The sequence below is a fragment of the Heptranchias perlo genome, chromosome 4, assembly GCF_035084215.1.
Source record: "Heptranchias perlo isolate sHepPer1 chromosome 4, sHepPer1.hap1, whole genome shotgun sequence".
Taxonomy (NCBI): domain Eukaryota; kingdom Metazoa; phylum Chordata; class Chondrichthyes; order Hexanchiformes; family Hexanchidae; genus Heptranchias; species Heptranchias perlo.
The window spans coordinates 22726272-22746602 of record NC_090328.1 but is presented as its reverse complement, the minus strand read 5'-3'; the positions used below and the strand labels follow the sequence as shown (position 1 = coordinate 22746602).

The 20331-nt window shown below is 43.9% G+C and overlaps 1 protein-coding gene and 1 long non-coding RNA gene across 4 annotated transcripts in view; one reads left to right on the top strand and one right to left on the bottom strand.

The window, feature by feature from the left end:
* The window catches only part of enpp6 (ectonucleotide pyrophosphatase/phosphodiesterase 6), a 60864-nt gene that overhangs the window by 12186 nt on the left and 28347 nt on the right, over positions 1-20331 (top strand). Inside the window, exons 1-3 of one of the 3 annotated variants that reach the window (XM_067982567.1) lie at positions 1390-1485; positions 5224-5403; positions 18104-18215. In XM_067982567.1, the coding sequence (XP_067838668.1) occupies positions 5247-5403; positions 18104-18215 (269 nt within the window). In that variant the 5' untranslated portion in view covers positions 1390-1485; positions 5224-5246. Of the gene's footprint in view, positions 1-1389; positions 1486-4925; positions 5011-5223; positions 5404-18103; positions 18216-20331 lie in introns of those variants that run through there. The other 2 variants (XM_067982566.1, XM_067982565.1) reach the window with 2 other exon arrangements.
* LOC137320770 (uncharacterized) lies at positions 9111-19645 on the bottom strand. The gene is made up of 4 exons (XR_010962646.1): positions 19561-19645; positions 15092-15166; positions 10197-10540; positions 9111-9577 (listed from the first exon to the last, which is right to left on the bottom strand). It is a non-coding gene; the product is annotated as an uncharacterized lncRNA (long non-coding RNA).

Sequence of the window (20331 nt, the reverse complement as noted above, 5' to 3'; positions counted from 1 at the left end):
AAAATTCTCTAAAGTTGATCTTTCTTTTATCACTTCTCCTTTATTTATCTTTAGCCACATATAGGCAGTTAGTTCCAGAGACATTGCCTCCTATCCAGTTAATTCTGCTGTTTGTGAGGAAAGTAGGGGAGGGGGATGAAGGTGCAAAGAGGCCGTATGAAGCTGAAAAAAAGGAGAGACACTGGGACAGTGTTTTTTCTTCTCCTGAGGGGAACTAAAACTTAATGGCCTAGAAACTCGGTGCACCCCCCGTGCACATATTACAGGCGTAAAATAGGTGTCAAAGCGTCCAATGTGGTGGATAGCGTGCACACATTCTAAGCCGCAAGTGCGTCACCTGCCATATTGGTATGGGCGTCTAAAGAGCCGTCCAGGGTCCAGGCCTGAAATAGGCATTAGACCCTTTGCATATTCTTTCTCCCGATCACTCCTCCCTTCTCCTGATACATGCTTGAGGGCTGCTGCGTCAAATTCAAATATGCTTCACCGGCGAGCTGCCTAGGGATGTCCAGCAGGTGTCCGCAGATGTCTGTGTGGGAGTCAGAGCATGAGCCACTTGTGCTGCAATGAAGAGTTTACATTTCAAATTGTGGCTGTCTGATAGAAAAGAGTTAAGGATATAAAACTGTCACATTCCAGGGTGTAAGCATATGTTTCAGTGCAAAATGTCAATTTTTTGCAACTCAGCTAAATAAATGGAGAAAGTACCGATGATCTTATCTAAAGTAATTCTTGATCTCTTGCACAATAACCGACCTTAACTTAACAAGCATTATCTTTGGCAATTTCCATGCAATAAGGTCAAAGCTCACACTTCTATTATAAATGTAAAATCCTTATGTACCATATTTTAGCAACTATGTTACTTTCAGCATAACAAGTCTGATTATATCAGTGCTTCACGTATTCTCCCTCGTGCTTATCTAGTTTCTCCTTAATTGCATCTATGCTATTTGCCTCAACTACTCCTTGTGGTAGCACATTCCACATTCTTATCACTCTTTGGGTAAAGAAGTTTCTCCTGAATTCCCTATTGGATTTATTAACAACTATTTTATATTTAGGTCCCCTTGTTTTGGTCTCGCCCCACAAGTGGAAATATTTTCTCTGTATCTACCCTATCAAACCCTTTCATTATTGTAAAGACCTCTATCAGGTCACCCCTCAGCCTTCTCTTTTCTAGAGAAAAGAGTCTCAGCCTGTTCAGCCTTTCCTGATAAGGATATCCTCTCAGTTCTGGTGTAAATAATGATCTGGTAAGACAAATGGTTTTAGGGCTCATGGTAACCCCTAGTCTCTGTTTTCTGTTTTGTAGCCAGCTTGCTATCTATTCTGCTGCCTGTCTCCTGACTCCACATGCTCTGACCTTAGCCATGAGTCTACAATGTGGTACCTTATCGAAGGCCTTTTGAAAATCCAAATATATTACATCTACTGCATTATCCTTGTCTACTCTTTCTGTTATTCTTCAAAGAATTCAATAAGGTTGGTCAAGCATGACTTTCCCTTCTGAAATCGGGGCTGACTATTATTTATTATATTTTCATTCTCTAGATGTCTGTTACATCTTTGAATAAAGATTCTATTATCTTTCCTACCACCAACATTAAGCTAACTGGTCTATAGTTCCCTGGACTTGTTCTAAATCCCTTTTTAAATATAGGAATCACATTAGCTGTCTGCCAGTCCTCTGGCACTATTTCCTTTTCGAGTGAATTTTTATATATCTGTAATAGTGTCTCGGCTATCTCTTCCCTAACTTCTTTTAATATTTGCGGATGCAATCCATCCGGACCAGGGGTCTTAACCTGCCTAAGTTTGATTAGTTTATCAATTATTTCCCCCCTTTCTATCTTAAATGTTTTAATATCTTTTTGATCCCTTCTTCTAATGTCCTGCCCACCTTGTTAGTCTCCCTGTTAATTACTGAGGCAAAGTAATTATTTAATATTTCTGCCATTTCGCTGTCATTACCTGTGAGTTTATCGTGCGTATCCCTTAGTGGCCCTATCCCTATCCTGATTTTTCTTTTGTTACTTATGTGCTTTTAAAATACTTTACTTTTTTTATATTGATTGATAATTTAATGTCCTAGTTCCTCTTTGCTTTCCTAATTGTTTTTTTGACTTCTTTTCTAACCTCTTCGTATTCCCTTTTGTCATCCTCTCCTTTGTTGTCTATGTACTTAGACTATGCCTTTTTCTTTAGTTTCAATTTTACCCTTATTTCTTTATTCATCCATTGTGTTTCATTATTGACTAGTTCTTGCTTTTTAGAGGAATATTTTTCTTCCGTACTCCATTGATCACCAATTTAAATATTACCCACTGCTGTTCTATTTCTTTGCCTTTCAATTTTTTTTTCCCAGTTTACCTGCCCTAGTTCCAGTCTCATTCCCTCAAAATTAGCTTTTTTCCAATCTATTACTTTGGTCTTTGTCTTACTTTCATCTTTCTCAATCGTTATTTTAAACCTTATTATGTTATGATTGCGATTGCCTAGATGTTCCCCTACGCTTACTTCTCCTAATCTGTTCTGGTTCATTTCCCATTACTAGATCCAGTAGTGATTCCTTTGTTGGGCTTCTCACATTCTGGGTAAGAAAGGAGTCATATACACATTTTATTTGGGGGTAGTTGAAATCTCCCATGATTATTATCGATGTTTTTTTTACTCCTTTCATAGATTTGTCTACATATTTCATTCTCCACTTCTCTTCCACTATTAGGTGGTCTGTAGAATATACCCATTAATGTGATCGATCCCTTTTTATCCTTTGTCTCAATCCACATGGATTCTGTTTCTATCTTAATGTTACTGATGCCCCTTTTTTCTACTGCCATTATGTTGTCTCTAATTATTTCAGCTACCCCATCCCCCTCCCTTCTTCCTTTCCAAATACTTTATATCCTGCAATATTTAACTCCAGTCCTGTTCCTTATGTAACCATATTTCAGTTATCCCTACCACATCTGGCTCCTTGCAGTGAATCACTGCCTCCAGTTCCCCTGTTTTGTTTTGGATGATGTGCACATTGCTGTACAGACAATTTAATTTGTTTTTAGTAATTGTTCCCCTCCCTTTGTTTTTAACAGTCATTTTGTACTTATGCTGTATAACTGTATTTGCTTATGTTACCCTCATTCCTTAACTTGGTCTGACCTTTACTCTCATTTCCTATATTTTTTTGCAGACTTATGTTATCTTCCCCCGATTCCTTCCCCCGTCTTGCTAGTTTGAAGTCCCATTGAAAGCCCTTTCCGCTAGGATACTGGTCCCATTCTGGTTCAGGTGGAGCCTGCCTCAGCAGTACAGCTCCTTCCTGTTCCAGTACTGGTGCCAATGTCCCATGAAATGGAACTCCTCTGGCTTCCAGCTCCTTTTAACTGTTTAGTTTTAAGGCTATTTAACTAACATCAACGCACTAACCACTAAAGACACTAACCACTAAACATAATACCCACTAAAAACACTTACCAATAAACTAAATACTTACATTGACTTACCCTCCGCGCTCCTCCGTGACGTCACTTCTTGACTCTCCTTTTCTTTTTCTGATTTCACCGCTCAGGTCCTCTCTCCCCGCCGTGCCTCTTGTTCTCTATGGATGGGCAATCAATACCAGCCTTGCCAGCGATGCCCACATCCTGAGAACACATTTTTAAAAAAGGTATAGCAGGTCTATATCGAGAAGACAGATTAATGATTTGGGTGTGGACCCTTCATCAGAACTGGAAACGGGAAGATAAGCAAACCAGTAGCTAGCACTGAGCAGAGGAAAGAGAGTAACAGGTAGGAATTATAAATCAGGGATGCTGACTCCTGTTACAGAGAGGAAATAATTGGTGGAATACCCAGAAAACATCTTTAACAAGATGGAAAGAGGTGAAAACTGGTGGATGATTGATTCAATGAGGCAATGAACAGGCATCAAAAGAACAAAAGCGTGTGAACATAGCTAAACAAGGTGGCGAGGAGCCACTGGATGGATACACAGAAAAGTTCTGATGAAAGGTCATCGACCTGAAACGTTAACTCTTGTTTCTCTCTCCACAGATGCTGCCTGACATGCTGAGCATTGCCAGCATTTTCTATTTATATTTCAGATACACAGAAAAGCTGTTTCTATATTGGCACCTGAGGTATGCCAGTGATGATAGCCCCTGACCGGCAGAAATCTCAAAGCAAACCTGCTGGAGCAGGCCCGGCCAGCCGCTGGGAAGGGTTTGTAATATCATCAGCTGCTACTGGTAGACAGCCATAGTAAACACCAGCAAGTGCTGTTGCCAGCTGCCCAGCACTCTTCGAACACCGACATAAAATCAGCTAAAAGAAAATGGAAAAAAACCTTGAAGACTTAAACAATAACAAAATATGCTGGAAGCGCACAGCAGGTCTACCAGCACCCAAAAAGGGGAAAAGTCAGGGTGACACCTGGATATAGAACCCCCGACCTCGTCAGGACTACGTCAATCTGCCTCCTCTTCCCTCAAGCTGATGGACCCACTGCATTTCCAGCAAGCCCTACCTCTAAGAAAATAGGAGCGATAGCTAAAGTCAGAAGTTGCAGGTTGCAGATATAGTCTACGGATTCTTTTTGTTAGTTTTCATTAAGGAGACAAAATTCTAGTCAAGGTCAGTGGGTTAACTGATCCATGGCGTAAGTGGAAATTAATAAAGAATGTGTTATGCAGAAGCTAAAAGGATTAAATATCCACAAGGCTCCTGGGATTAAAGGAGGAAATTAGTAATGCTTGGTTTGATATTTTTTCAGACTTCCCACAGGTTTGCTGTGCTGAGTTAGCTGATCTTAGTCAGGACATAATGAAGTTCTACAGTTGACCTTAGCAAAGTTCAGTAAATGTTTAGAGAAGACTCTTCTGAATAATCTTTTTCAGTATGCTAACCCTCACAGGCAGTGGATCCATTTACTGGTTTCAGGGCGACAGAGGAGTATATTTATTTGGCAGAGCCCCTTTATATTCTTAAACATCATAAATTGACTAAAAGGTTAACTTTACTTTTAAAGTTAGTAAAGGGCTTAGGTTAAATTAGGTACAAAAATAAAATTAAAATTGATAAATCTCATCACCGTTGATATTTTCTACTTAATTGGTGAACTATAGTAAACACGAATTGACTGATAGAAGTTTGATAGATGAAAGAGTAAAGTGTATGTGAAGAGTGGTCTCATGTTCACAATGGTCTCTATGCCTCTTATAGGACGCCATTGCGATGTGCACCAGATGATTGGAAATTATATGTGGGATGAGAAAACAAACAAGACATTCTTGATTGGTGAGAACGAGGACAGCCGACTGCCTATGTGGTGGGATGCGTCGGAACCAATCTGGGTTACCATGATGAAGAAGAAGAGAAATGTTTATATGTATTACTGGCCTGGTTAGTATTTAGCATTGCATCAACATTTTCACGACCATCTTCATGACTACTTTAACATATCCACATAACATTGAATTGTTTCAGCAACTGATAGTGGCAGCGACAGCAATTAATGAATACAGCTGGGAAACAAGTAAGCAAACTCAGGCTGACTTCCTTTGATCCCACTTCCTTTGGCCTTGCTTTTCAATCTCTTGAGCCACGTATAAAATCAGGGAATAGTTTTCAAGAAACAAAACCTGGTTTCCCCTAAAACAGGATGCAAGAAGATTCAGGGAGCCGCATGAAGCACAAGTCCTTTCACAGAATCATAGAAAGGTTACAGCATGGAAGGAGGCTATTCGGCCCATCGAGTCCGAGTCCGTGCCGGCTCTCTGCAAGAGCAATCCAGCTAGTCCCACTCCCCCCACCCTTTCTCCGTAGCCCTGCAATTTTTTTCCCTTCAAGTACTTATCCAATTCCCTTTTGAAGGCCACAATTGAATCTGCCTCCACCACCCCCTCGGGCAGTGCATTCCAGATCCTAACCACTCGCTGTGTAAAAAAAAGTTTTTCCTCATGTCGCCTTTGGTTCTTTTGCCAATCACCTTAAATCTATGTCCTCTGGTTCTTGACCCTTCTGCAATGGGAACAGTTTCTCTCTATCTACTCTGTCTGGATCCTTCATGATTTTGAATACCTCTATCAAATCTCCTCTCAATCTTTTCCATTCCAAGGAGAACAACTCCAGCTTCTCCAGTCTATCCACGTAACTAAAGTAGGATCTGTGATTCTGTGAATCACTTCTGTGCCTACACAAAAATGCACTGGGGACTTACAACTTTTCTTTTTGAAACTTGCATTTCTTTAAAAACTGGGTGTTTGACGATCACAGAATCACGTGTAACTTTGTGTTTTGGTGCATGACTCCTGAGTCATTAAGAGTAACTTTGAATCTGGCATGGAGCCATAATCAGTGATGGGAAAGTTGTGGGTGGTCCATGCCCGAATTTCCAATTTGCACTGCCAGCGGGTGAAACCACCCACCGGTAGTGCAGACTTGTTAAATTACCCCCATTTGGTCCTGAAAATTCACGGTCATTCTGGTGTACTTCCACCCACAACCTTTGGCAGGAGTGCGCCGGAACGGCTGAAAACTATAATCGGACCCAGTTAGTCCGAATCCCGAGTTAACAGTAACTTCCCGGGATAGCCTTACAACGTCATCGCTATGGAGGTGGGCATTGAGGGCAGGAATTTCAAAGGTTTCTTCCTAGGGGATCTGATTCGCTTCCCCCACCCCCCTTCCTGGCTCAATACTCCTCTGCTGAAGTTTCTCACCTTAAGCCAACTGCAGGTGCCCCAGATGCACCCTTAGTGGCTTTTCATTTACTAGCATCAGAATGAAACATTGATTTACTCATGTTTTACATATCTCTAAGAAAGGTGGTTGTTCTTATCCTTTCTGCTACTGCCTATTGTCCTTACATCTGTACTTTCTAACATTATGGAAGTGGCTTTTAACTCTCAACTACCTTGAAATCTGCATTGGTGATCTCCATGTTACACATCTCTGGAACTCTGGTGATTTATTTGTCATTGCCTTTGATACCTCCAAAGCTTTTGACAGGGTCTGGTTTTGCAAACTCCAAGACAGGATCTTGTCAATAAATGGGATTATGGTTATTAGAAATTCACCACGGGAATACAATGGACAGCTGGACTAGATGGACTGAAGGTCTTCTCCTGCCTGAATTGTTACTAAGGGGTGGGTAGTAAAACTACTCCGTTTTCGAAGCGGGACAGCATCCCGGATCCAACACGCTACTTCTGGATTTGACCCAGATGTGTTTAGATGCGCGCGCATCTGACGCCCTGAAGTCCCGCTGGCACTTAAAACAGGCGGGATGATATTTGAAGGACCAATTTAGGTCTTTAAATTACTTAATCCTGTTAACTTTTTGTGTATTGAGTTACACAAACCATTTTAACTTCTCCTCAACATGTCTCCCATGGCCTCTGAAACACGCCATGGAAATGGAAGCCGACCCACATTTGGACTTTTTAACCAGTGATTGACATGTGAAGAAAAGGTGAGTTTTTGCAGCAGGGAAATCAGTTCTCTCAGACAAACCTTTGGCTGGGAGTTCTTTGTGTTTAGACTGAGATTTCGTTGTTCACACAGAATTCTTATGTTCAGACATATTTACCTACATTTTAGACCCCCTCAAACTGACAACATCAGGACGGGGGGTGGGGGGGAAAGAGTCCGCACTTCCATTCTATGGTACATCTGAGGAGGAGGCACATCACCGTGGTGCGGCTTGCAGTTCTGGGAGTTGCAGCTCCAGAAGACAGAGATGTGCCACAAGGACCTGCAGAAGAGCAGAGAGGGGAAAAAACGGAGGAGTCGAGGTCGCAGGAGGCACTACCCACGTGAGAAGGTCTACAGACAGAGGCTGAGTTTCCTGGACCTTTCTGAGGTGCAGTGCCTATGCAGGCTCAGATTGAGTCACCAGGTGGTCACAGACACCTGCACGCTCCTTCATGCAGAGCTGCTCCCGGCTGGGCCTGGTGGGCACACATTGCCTGTCGCAGTTAAAGTCACCACTACCCTCAATTTCCTCGCCTCCGGATCCTTCCAGGGTGCCACAGTGACATCACCAGGGTCTCTCAGTCGTCTGCACATAAGTGTATACGAAAGGTGACAGATGGCTTGTTTGCCAGGGCATCCGACTACGCCAACTTCCCCTGCGACGACATCAGCCAGACTGAGAGGACAGTGGGTTTCCACTCTTTGGCTGGCTTCCCACAGGGCGCAATTGATTGCACATACGTAGCAATCCGAGCACCTGCACATGAGCCAGGAATGTTCATCAACTGAAAGGGATATCCCTCCATCAATGCGCAGCTGGTTTGCGACCACCGGAGGTTTCTGCAGGTGTGTGCCAAATTCCCTGGCAGCTGCCATGATTGCTTCAGTTTGCATGATTCCAACATCCCAACCCTCTTCCACGTACAAGACACACTTAAGGGCTTACTTCTTGGAGACAAGAGATACCCCCTGCTGAAGTGGCGCACGACACTCTGAGAAACCCCACCAACGAGGCATAGCAGCAGTACAACGACAGTCACATCGCCACCAGGTCTGTCATTGAACAAGCCGTAGGAATACTGAAGCTATGCTTCAGATACCTGGATCAATCTGAGGGATCCTTTCAGTACTCACCAGCGAGGGTGTGCAGAATAATAGTCGTGTGTTGCATCCTGCACAACATTGCTCAGCAGAGGGGGTTACAGGTGGAGGAGCTCCAAAGCGCTCATGAAGCATCCGTGCCTGCCATCAACATTGAAAAGGAGGAGGAGGAGGAGGAGGAGGACGACGACGAAAATGGGCAACCCATTGGCAGAGCAGTACCACACATGGCTGCTTGTGATGCCAGGGAGTCACTCATATCTGATAGATTCTTATAAGGAGATCTGCAAAGTGAAGTAGTCAGACCGCCTAGAACAACCACCACTACCACCAACACCAGCCACCCTCCCCCACCCTCTTCGCTTGCACAAAACAATCCTTCATATATGCTTTGCACCCATTGTAAACACGCCCAATGGGTGGCATCAAGTCTTGGCGTTTATGATGAAGCACATGAAAGGGCACTTGCACAAAATGGACTCAAGAATGGACGTGGCAGTGGTGGCGACAATTATAACATTTAATGTGCTTGTAAGAAAAAACAAATATAAATGAAAAACATGATAATGTGTCAGATACCCTTGTGCATACCCTTGGTGATTACAAAACCTTCGCCTTCCTCTTCCTACCGCTTCTACGTGGTGCATCCCCTGTGACTTCAGCAGAGGTAGTGGCAGGTTGCTCAGGTCTCTGCCCTGACTGCTGAGATGCTCTCGATCTACGCCCTCTGGGTTTTGGAGGTTGTGAGAGCCCCACCTGCACCTGTGCGGGGGAAGACTCAGCCACCTGGAGAGGAGACAGCATTGCGGGTACTGGTTGAGGGGGGGGGGCAACAGATGAGAATTGGGAGCGCTTTGAGTGGAGTCCCCACTTCCATGTTCCCTTTCGCCATCATCCCTTTCCTGGGCCAGGGCCACATCACTTCGACCACTCTGCTGGACAACAGCTTGGAGCACACCCTCTTCCATGGGGCATGCCTCCTCATTAGTCCTTGAAAGCCCTGGAAGAGAACATAAAGCAATATTAAGAATCATTGCAGAAGTTATTTTGCAGTGAGCAACAGGTCAATCACTGCAACAGGTCAATCACTGATAACATCAATTCAAGATGTGTGTGAAGGATGTTAAAGTTCTGTCACTAGACGTTTGCGGGTTGCCAGTCTCGCCATCTCCAACGGCCAGACGTTCAACAGTGCGGCTGAGCTCCAAGGCCTCCTCCTCCACCTCTGTCAGAGGCACTATTTATGGAGATCCCCTCCAATCCGACTCCTCTACCGTGCATTTTGCGCTCTCTTCTACAAGGGGAGAAAGAACTGACGTGTGAGTGAGTGAAGGTGACGTGGTCACCGGATGGATGCATTGGTTTGGGTGAGGCTGCCAATGAAAGAGATGCATCAGAGGGTATCAGACAGATTCATGACATTGCATCAGGATTGGGGTGAGTGGGAGTGGTGGGTTTGCAAATGGGGAGGTGAGGAAGTGCACAGAAAGTGACGGTAAGTTGATAATGAGCCTTAAGTGGGTGTGAGGAGTGATGTGATGGAGTAGGCTTGGCAAGGCAGAGTGGTGGGGGGGGTAATGTACACCACAGGATGTAGGTGAATCACTAACCGTACTCACTTTTCCTAACCTGGTTAGGTCATTGAAGCGTTTCCTGCACTGCACCCACGTCTTTGAGATGGTGCTCTTGATGATCAGCTCCTCTGCCACCTCCAGCCAGGTCTTGGTGGCAGAGGCAGTGGACTTCCTCCTGTCACCCGGGTACAGTATGTCCCTCCTGCTTCTCACACCGGCCAGTAGCAACGCAAGTGAAGAGTCATTAAACCGGGGTGCTGGCCTCGTCTTTTGGTGCTCCATATTTTCAAATTCCTCCTTTCTCCCTCAAAATCCATGGTTGCAATGGCCCTTTAAATACTCCAGTTCCCAGCATGTCATTCAGGTGCGCACTACGCCCGCTCCGCAGCCTGGAGAATGGAACCCGGAAGTCACATTAGGGGCCTTCACTTGAGTTGTGATTGCTTGAGCCACCGCATGCAAACTTTTTCTCGGTTTCCCATCCGACCCATTCACCTGGCTGAGTTCTCACCGCCATGTTAAAATTATGTTCCAAGTTCCTAATATATGATTTTCCACCAAAGCTATCTAGTTTCCTCTCAAATCACTACGACTGGTTTAAATGATCATCCTCTGACTCATTTCCTATCAATCCAAGGTTCCCAGTATTTTTTGTCTCCTAATCTGTTATTTGAATGATTCCTTCACACATCATCCAACTCTGTCTAATCTTGCTGATGATTCCATTCTACATTCATCAATTTCCTTCAGATTACACACCCTTGGTGCACACTAGCTTCCCTAATTTGACCCTGCAGTGGTTAATTCACCAAATCTTGACTCTGCCATGCTCTTTGGTGAGCATTTAAATCTTATTTCTTTCAGTTCTTAGTTTCTTTGCATGTCCAACCAACAGTGGCTACCGTTGATGGTTCATCCTTCTTTATCTATCAGTATTCTCGGCCTCATTATTTCCACTATATGAAACCCTAAGTCCACCCAATACTTGAATAGTGCTCCCATATCTGGAGAAGCTCTTCTTGCCATTCTGACTCTCACACCTGTCTTGCATTCCTCGACAGGATTCAATAAGACGCTTATCTGATCGTTGATCCTTCTCTCATCTTTTGCCTTCAATCCCTCGTTGACACAATAAAATAGTGAAAGAGAAGAAATACTGACACAGTATGACGGTCATTCCTCTTTTTTATCTCCTAAATTCTAAATATGCTGCCCTATATACTCTCTCTCCTCCCCTTATCCTGGCTGTGTTGAAATCAAGACTTATCACACCACCTCCTACTGTGATCAACTTTTCCCAGGTCTTCAAAACTATGGAACTTTTTATCTTCAAGCTTGTAAAACCAAAGCTTGAGGTCACCTGATCACTAATTCCTGATTTATATGGAATCCACCCCGCAGTGTATAAGGGGCAGGTTCCATAACACAGACAGTTTCAATTTGAGGTAGCGCTGTAGACATAAATGCAAAAGACAAGGCTGAAGTGTTTGCAACCATCTTCAGCCAGAAGTGCAGAGTGGACGATCCATCTCGGCCTCCTCCCAATATCCCCACCATCACAGAAGGCAGTCTTCAGCCAATTCGATTCACTCCACGTGATATCAAGAAACGGCTGAGTGCACTGGATACAGCAAAGGCTATGGGCCCCGACAACATCCCAGCTGTAGTGCTGAAGACTTGTGCTCCAGAACTAGCAGCACCTCTAGCCAAGCTGTTCCAGTACAGCTACAACACTGGCATCTACCCGACAAAGTGGAAAATTGCCCAGGTATGTCCTGTCCACAAAAAGCAGGACAAATCCAATCCGGCCAATTACCGCCCCATCAGTCTGCTCTCAATCATCAGCAAAGCGATGGAAGGTGTCGTCGACAGTGCTATCAAGCGGCACTTACTCACCAATAACCTGCTCACCGATGCTCAGTTTGGGTTCCACCAGGACCACTCGGCTCCAGACCTCATTACAGCCTTGGTCCAAACATGGACAAAAGAGCTGAATTCCCGAGGTGAGGTGAGAGTGACTGCCCTTGACATCAAGGCAGCATTTGACTGAGTGTGGCACCAAGGAGCCCTAGTAAAATTGAAGTCAGTGGGAATCAGGGGGTAAACTCTCCAGTGGCTGGAGTCATACCTAGCACAAAGGAAGATGATAGTGGTTGTTGGAGGGCAATCATCTCAGCCCCAGGACATTGCTGCAGGAGTTCCTCAGGGCAGTGTCCTAGGCCCAACCATCTTCAGCTGCTTCATCAATGACCTTCCCTCCATTATAAGGTCAGAAATGGGGATGTTCGCTGATGATTGCACAGTGTTCAGTTCCATTCGCAACCCCTCAAATAATGAAGCAGTCCGAGCCCGCATGCAGCAAGACCTGGACAACATCCAGGCTTGGGCTGATAAGTGGCAAGTAACATTCGTGCCAGGCAATGACCATCTCCAACAAGAGAGAGTCTAACCACCTTCCCTTGACATTCAACGGCATTACCATCGCCGAATCCCCCACCAACATCCTGGGGGTCACCATTGACCAGAAACTTAACTGGACCAGCCATATAAATACTGTGGCTACAAGAGCAGATCAGAGGCTGGGTATTCTGCGGCGAGTGACTCACATCCTGATTCCCCAAAGCCTATCCACCATCTACAAGGCACAAGTCAGGAGTGTGATGGAATACTCTCCACTTGCCTGGATGAGTGCAACTCCAACAACACTCAAGAAGCTCGACACCATCCAGGACAAAGCAGCCTGCTTGATTGGCACCCCATCCACCACCCTAAACATTCACTCCCTTCACCACCAGCGCACAGTGGCTGCAGTGTGCACCATCCACAGGATGCACTGCAGCAACTCGCCAAAGCTTCTTCGTTAGCACCTCCCAAACCCGCGACCTCTACCACCTAGAAGGACAAAAGCAGCAGGCACATGGGAACACCACCACCTGCACGTTCCCCTCCAAGTCACACACCATCCCGACTTGGAAATATATCGCTGTTCCTTTATCATCGCTGGGTCAAAATCCTGGAACTCCCTTCCTAACAGCACTGTGGGAGAACTTTCACCACATGGACTGCAGCGGTTCAAGAAGACAGCTCACCACCACCTTCTCAAGGGCAATTAGGGATGGGCAATAAATGTTGGCCTCGCCAGAGACGCCCACATCCCATGAATGAATAAAAAAAAAGACAGTGAGTTCCAGAGCCCCACCACCCTTTGGGTACAAAAAACATTCTTCAGCTCCCCTCGAATCCTTCTACCAATCACTTTAAATCTATGCCCCACTGGTTATTGACTTCTCTGCTAAGGGAAATAGGCCCCTCATAATTTTGTACACCTCAATTAAATCACCCCTCTGCCTCCTCTGTTCCAAAGTAAACAACCTCAGCCTATCCAATCTTTCCTCATAGCTGAAATCCTCATAAATCTCCTCTGCACCCTCTCTAGTGCAATTACATCCTTCCTGTAATGTGATGACCAGAACTGTACACAGTACTCAAGCTGTGGTCTAACTAGTGTTTTACACAATTCTAGCATAACCTCCCTTCTCTTATTTTCTATGCCTCGGCTAATAAAAGAAAGCATTCCATATGCCTTCTTATCCACCTTATCTACCTGTCCTGCTACCTTCAGGGATCTGTGGACACGCACTCCAAGGTCCCTCACATCCTCTACACCTCTCAGTATTCTCCCATTTATGGTGTATTCCCTTGCCTTGTTTGCCCTCCCCAAATGCACTACCTCACACTTTTCCGGATTGAATTCCATTTGCCACTTTTCTGCCCACCTGACCAGTCATACCAGCTTTCTTTTATAATTATAATTTTATAATCACAAGGCACAAAGGTTAGCTAATTTGACAATTGAGATATCATCTTGCAAAGATTAGAACTTTCTGTATTAAAAAAAAACCTGAAATATGTACCCCATATATGTAGTTGGGGAGCCATGATGAAAGAAATTGTTGGAGCGGGGCATCTCACGACGAGTACTGTGAATTGGATTTTTTACCTCACCCTTCAGATCATATTATTTTTACGCCACAAATTGCTGGAAATGTGAATTGATAACGGCCCGTAGCGAGGTCAACAGGGCATCTGGGCTCAGGTCCAATGATCTATCTCCTTATCCAATGAAATTCAAGGATAGAGAAAGAAACAGAGGGCACGACAGAGGAGGAAATAGGGTGAATTAGAGTCAAATTAGCAACAGAAAGAAATAAAGAGAGGGAAAGAAAGATTGGATTAAGGGAGAGAGAAAAAAAAGGGACAGAAAGGAAAAGTAAGAAAATGTTTTTTCAAACCTCTAGGAACAATTTACTACCTGCAGGAATGAGACACCACAGTTTCAGTTGTTCCCTTTCGTGGCCTCCAAGGTTGAGTTTCATGTCAGGATCATAAAATCATGTCATTAACAGGGTCCTTACAAATACCAGCCCTAAATGTCTGCGGTGAGATTCAATCGTATTCACGGCGCAAATCCATCAATATCTTGACACTCATGGACGTTTTTGTGAGGCTAATGGCGGAGAAATTTGTGACGATTCGCAATCCATGGCGTATCTCTTTCCCGTCAGAAATTGCTGGATTTTTTAAGCACTAATAATGGCGGGCGCCGTGAACACGTTATTCCAGCAATTTCTGGGCCAATAAATACAGCAGGACGTGGATTCAGGATTTCACCGTTAAGGATGTTAGAAATAAGCCTTGAAAATAAAAGTAGCCCAGTGTCCTTTTAGCTCAAAATTAATGGAAAATATTGTCTGAGCTAATTTTAAAAATCACACTTGAAACATTAAATGATTTGTTCTGCTTGAACATATTTTTGGTCTTGGCTTTACAGTTACAGGTTGCATTAATAGTGCACCGCGCATTCCTCGAGTGTGAACAGTAAAGAAGTTAAGCTTGCATTTTAGATTTCCTTTTGTTAAAACATACCCAGTAAGACTCACATTTTGAACTTATAAAGATAACAGGGGAAGAATTATTCAGACTCAGCCATTTTCAAATTCACCGAGTCAATAAATCTGGGGAAAAAAAACATTTTTTTTAGAAAATCAAAATTTCCCACATGGCCAGAGCCCACCGGTTTGCTCTGAGAAATGCAGACAGAGAAAACTGAAATTCTCTAGGCAATAAGATCACATTTCAACACCAGGTTAAAAACAATGCAGCAGATTAATTTTAAGCTTAGCGCCACGGGAATGTTCCAGTAAAATGTCAAAAAGAATTTTTAAGGATGAGGATTGGCGAATCTCCTTAATTGCAGAGATAAGTCTCTGAGGAGAGATGTAGCTGATTAATGGCAGAAGTTAGCAGACCCTGAGAAAGGCCTTGGTAAAACAATGTTAAAATGATGGACCTCTTCTCAAAAGCACTGATTGTAATGACCTGTAAAACTATTCACCAAATGGATTTCTAAAGTTTCATTATTCTGTCTAAGCTCAAAGAGGAGAGAACATGTTGATTATTAGCAACTTAGCTAAGAGCAAACTACCTAACAATTTGAAAGATACAGGGCCTGGATTTCTGGTCCGAGCTAAGGTGCAAATGGGGCAGGTCCCTGGCTGGGGGACCAGAAACCGGGGCAGAACTTATTTGTGCCAGGGTTCCGCCCAGTTTGTGCCTTTACAAGAAATTCTGGTGGTGGGGGGTGTGGGCAAATCTTTCCCTTGCCCCATTGCATCAAGGGGGTGCGACTGAGGGAGACTGCTTAACAAAATGTGTGGATAGATCCGTAACCTTATCTACAAAGGATACTGGGGCCAGCCTGTCCTGATCCCAACCCCAATATAAATCTGATTTACCTCCTTGCATATTACAAATAGAACCATTATATATTCAGCTGCTTGGTCTTGGCGTGGCTGCTACATTTTTGGGTGCTTTAAGCCTTTATTTGCTATGGATATTTTTGGCTACATTGTTTCAGACTACTCTTGTAGATAAGCCCCTGTTTCCTGTGTCCTCTATTATTTACACTTGGACTAATATCCAGTTAAGTTTGATATCATGCCCAGGATAATGAACAGAAAATCTTTCTTTAGATTACTTTAACGGTTTGTTCTATCCTGTGCCTCCACAGGATGCTCCTCATCTTTGAGAAGTGACAGAATGACACTGCACTAGACCTTGTTTTAGGCTTTAATTGCCAAACAAATTTACTGAACCATAAATAAACAAGTAAATAAATTGTAAAAACTGAACACATATGCCAGGAATTTCCTCAGAGCTGGTCCTGCTCCGCTGCCGTAATTTAGCGTAAGTGTAGCAGAAAACCCCGTTTACACACGTAACGGGGCGTCCGTGACATTTCCAGAGAAGTTACAATGGCGGTGCAGGACCAGCTCTGATGAAATTCCTGGCCAAAGTCTCACAGTAGTTGTTACAGCATTCAAGCCCCTCCAGAACAGTTACTGGGGTTAGCGAATTTTAATAGCTGTCCACTAAATTCAAAAGGAAGGCGGATGATGAATAGACACATCTGAACCAATCACACAGCATGTTTGTTTTTGAATTGTGTGGCTTGGCTCCTCCCTCCGGCAAACTTCCTGGAGAAAACTGATTAGTTGTGTAAGCTTTGTATCGAGTGAAGCTGGTTTTTTTAACACTACGTACTTTGCTGTAACCAGGTCTGTTCTGCCACTCCTATTCTGACTCTTACATCTAGTGCTTGGATCCCCTGCTCATAGGCTTCTTAGCGGGAAACGGGGATTATTTGTACGTTGTTTGAAGGCATCCAAAGCCATTAGTGGTCTCCCAGCCTCTGGCAAGCACTTGCCCCAAGAACCTTTTCACCTATGAGCAATGCCACTGGAGATTGATTGGTACATTTTAATTTTCTAAAAAAATTTAAGTTCAGTAGTGCAAATACCAATATCCAAGAGCGGTCTGGGTAAAAAATATTTCTATATGGGACTGTCTGTAGATGCTAGTTCACAGGGAATGTATTTAATATCAGCACATACTCACTGAGCTGTTACACGATACTTTATCCTCCCTGTCTGAGGATGCATTGTGCCGACACGAATATTGTCCAAAGAACATGTGAAATACCCAAGCTAGCTGGTTCAAGGTCTGATACCCATGCTGCCCATAGGACATTATAATATTTTCATTCTTCACCAACATCACTAAAACAGATTAATTCACCTCATTGCTGTTTGTGGGATCTTGCTGTGTGCAGGTTGACTGCCATGTTTGTCTACTACACAACAGTGACCACACTTTGGTAGTAATTTGGGCTTTGGGACATCTTGACGGTGTGAGAGGTGCTACCTAAATGAAAGTTCCTTTTGGATGAATGAAGGAAGTCCAATAATACTCTTAAGGCTCTGAAATTACACCAGGGGATATATTTATGTACAAACAATGCGATTATCTGAAATTCTTCTTTCTGTTTTCTGCATGGTAGTGGTTTGTGAATTACCTAAAATTTACAACACAGAAACAGGCCATTCAGCCCAACTGGTCTATGTTGGCGTTTATGCTCCTAACAAGCCTCCTCCCACCCCTTTTCATCTCATCCTATCACCCTATGAAGAATTTTTCCTCTCCAGAAATACAAATCCCTTCTCTCTAAAAGAAAAATATTTTTTACATGCCTCATTGGAATCAATTGTTTTGGTCTGTTTCATGAGATAGGTAATCTATTGTTTTGTGAACATACATTTTTAATGTGAGGATGTAAAATAACAATCTGATTTCTTGTCCATTAATTTTTCATTTTTGTGTTCGAGCTTAGATGCTCATTGAATCTACTGATCCTGTGCTCCTAGGGAGGTCACGTTCAAAGGGAGTGCACCTCAGGGAATACAGCGCTACAGTGCTGTAGCCCTATCTCCAACGTTTGCCTTTTTGCTGGGAGTGCAGGATCGGTGAATATACCCTAATGGATTTTATGAGTAAGGAGATTTTTTTTAAACAAAAGAAAACCTACTGAATTACTGTTGTTTTTTTGGAATTAGGATGTGAGGTTAAGATTCGAAGTGTGGAGCCAACGTATTGTCGAAGATACTACTACTATCCATCAGATGGCAACTTTTCAACTGCAGTCTCAGATGCCATTGAAGCTTTGGGGTAGGACATTTTGAAAGACCATATTGGGAGTCTACTGTTTCAGACATGCAAGGGTAGAGTTTCTTTGATTTTACTGCCCAATTTTGTGTGGGGTTAGAAAATCTCCCTCCCATTTTTCCATCAGATGTCAATTATGCCAGATGTGCCGCTCCCACAGTATTGACATAGTGACATCATGAGGCATATGTTTTGTCATTTCTGCTTCACTTATGCTGGACGTTACTAACACCTGTATAAACAGGTTTTCACAGCTGCTGGGGGCTAGAAGAGGCAAAAGTCAATTTAAAGGGCCGCAGCAGGCAATTTAAGAGTTGGCTAAAACCTTCACTTTTCCACTGTTCATCAAAGTTATTTTTTTTATCACCACTGACTACTGCTTCTCTGTCTATCTCTGTGTTTCTTGTTCTGGGTCTTCCACTTTTGCTTCCTTTCCCATTCAACGACAACAACAACTTGCATTTTTGTAGTAAAATGGGAGCCTGCCTAAAAATATTCAAATAACCCCAGAAAATGTGCTCATCTAACTGCCCGACTGCCTCTTCTGGTGCTGCAGCATGGTTGGTATTTTGCGGCCAGGCAAGGGTCGGCTTCCTCTTGGCAGCGGGAGTCCCACCAGGAGCCCACCATGCACAATAGATGGGCCCGGGTCGGGGTTCCAATGGTGTTGGAGGGACGGGCAGAAGTCCTCACTTGCTGGAACGTTGCCGATGGGAGGACAATCCTGGCCTCTTTGTCTGTGTCTAGCACGTACTTCAAATTCCTCCATATTATCTGGGGTAATCACAAAGTGCTTGCAAAATCTCTTAAATGACAATTAAACCTGACTTCTACCAAAATTCAGATTCCTGGATGTTGTGTACTCCTAGCCCATTTTTGAATCTTGCCCTGACGAGGTGGTGGAGGTGGTGGTGGGCCTTTTCCTTGAACTACTGCAGTCCTTGTGCTATTGGTGCTTGTTAGGGAAGCTATACCAAGTGAGATTATGTTTGGGTTCCACCTAGCACCGAGGACTCCATTTTATGATTAAAAGACCGGGTCTAGAAATTGGCCCATTTTTCAGGCACTGCTCGGACTACTAAGGCCCCAATATGGCGGGCAGGAACTGGGCAGACATTTCCGGCCGGAAGTGCGGCGCCCGCCATATTGGGTAAGGACAAACAAGATGCGTCCTTTACTCAAGCCTGAAACGGGCATTAGCCCCTTTACATATGCAGATAAGGGGACTGATGCCTGTTTGAGGCCCCCTTCTGTAAGATTGGTTTACCCTGAGGCAACTGGCACCAGTGCTGCACTGAGGGGAACCAGCCCTAGGGATTACCTGCAACAAAGAAGGTAAGTAACTTACCTCAGTGTGGACCCAGGAGGAGCAGGATGTCTGAATAAACACGCAAATTGATATGGTAACAACTGGCTGCTGTTATTTCCGGACCCTCTAGAATGTACCGTCAAAGAATAACAAAATCAATACAAGAGAGACCTTGGAGTATAATTGCTACAATATGTTCACTCCGATTAGAGGGCCATCTAGTGTTCAGTTAACAATATGCAAGTACCATACATGTCACTCACCACTTTTGGAAGAAGAAACTTACAAACACTTTAACCTTGTCTCTTGCAATCACATACTGGGCTACACCATTCTTCAGGACGGTGCTGTTCATAGAGCCTCCTCCTCCTGTTAGTTGCCTAGTTGCCCTCCGTTGGGTGTGTGACCGCTTAGCTCTGTCTGAAGCCAACTGCATTTGGTGTTTAGCAAATGGGTAGCCCTGTATAGCTGCATCATTAAGTTCATACCTCAATCTTAGGTACGACTGATATTGCTCCTGGCACTTGTTTTTACACTCTGCATTGAACCATTGTTAGTCTCCTGACTTGATGGAGTGAGGGATGCGCCAGGTCATGAGGTTAAAAATTATGGTGCTATACAATTATGCTGCCCAAAGTGCCTCATGGATGCCCAGTTTTGGACTGCTAGATCTGTCCTACTTAAGCACAGTGTAGTGTCACACTACACAATGTAGGATGTCCTCACACTGGAGGTGAGAATTTGTCTTCATAAGGACTGCGCCATGGTCATTTCCAGCAATGCTGTCGTGGACATATATTTTTGTGATGG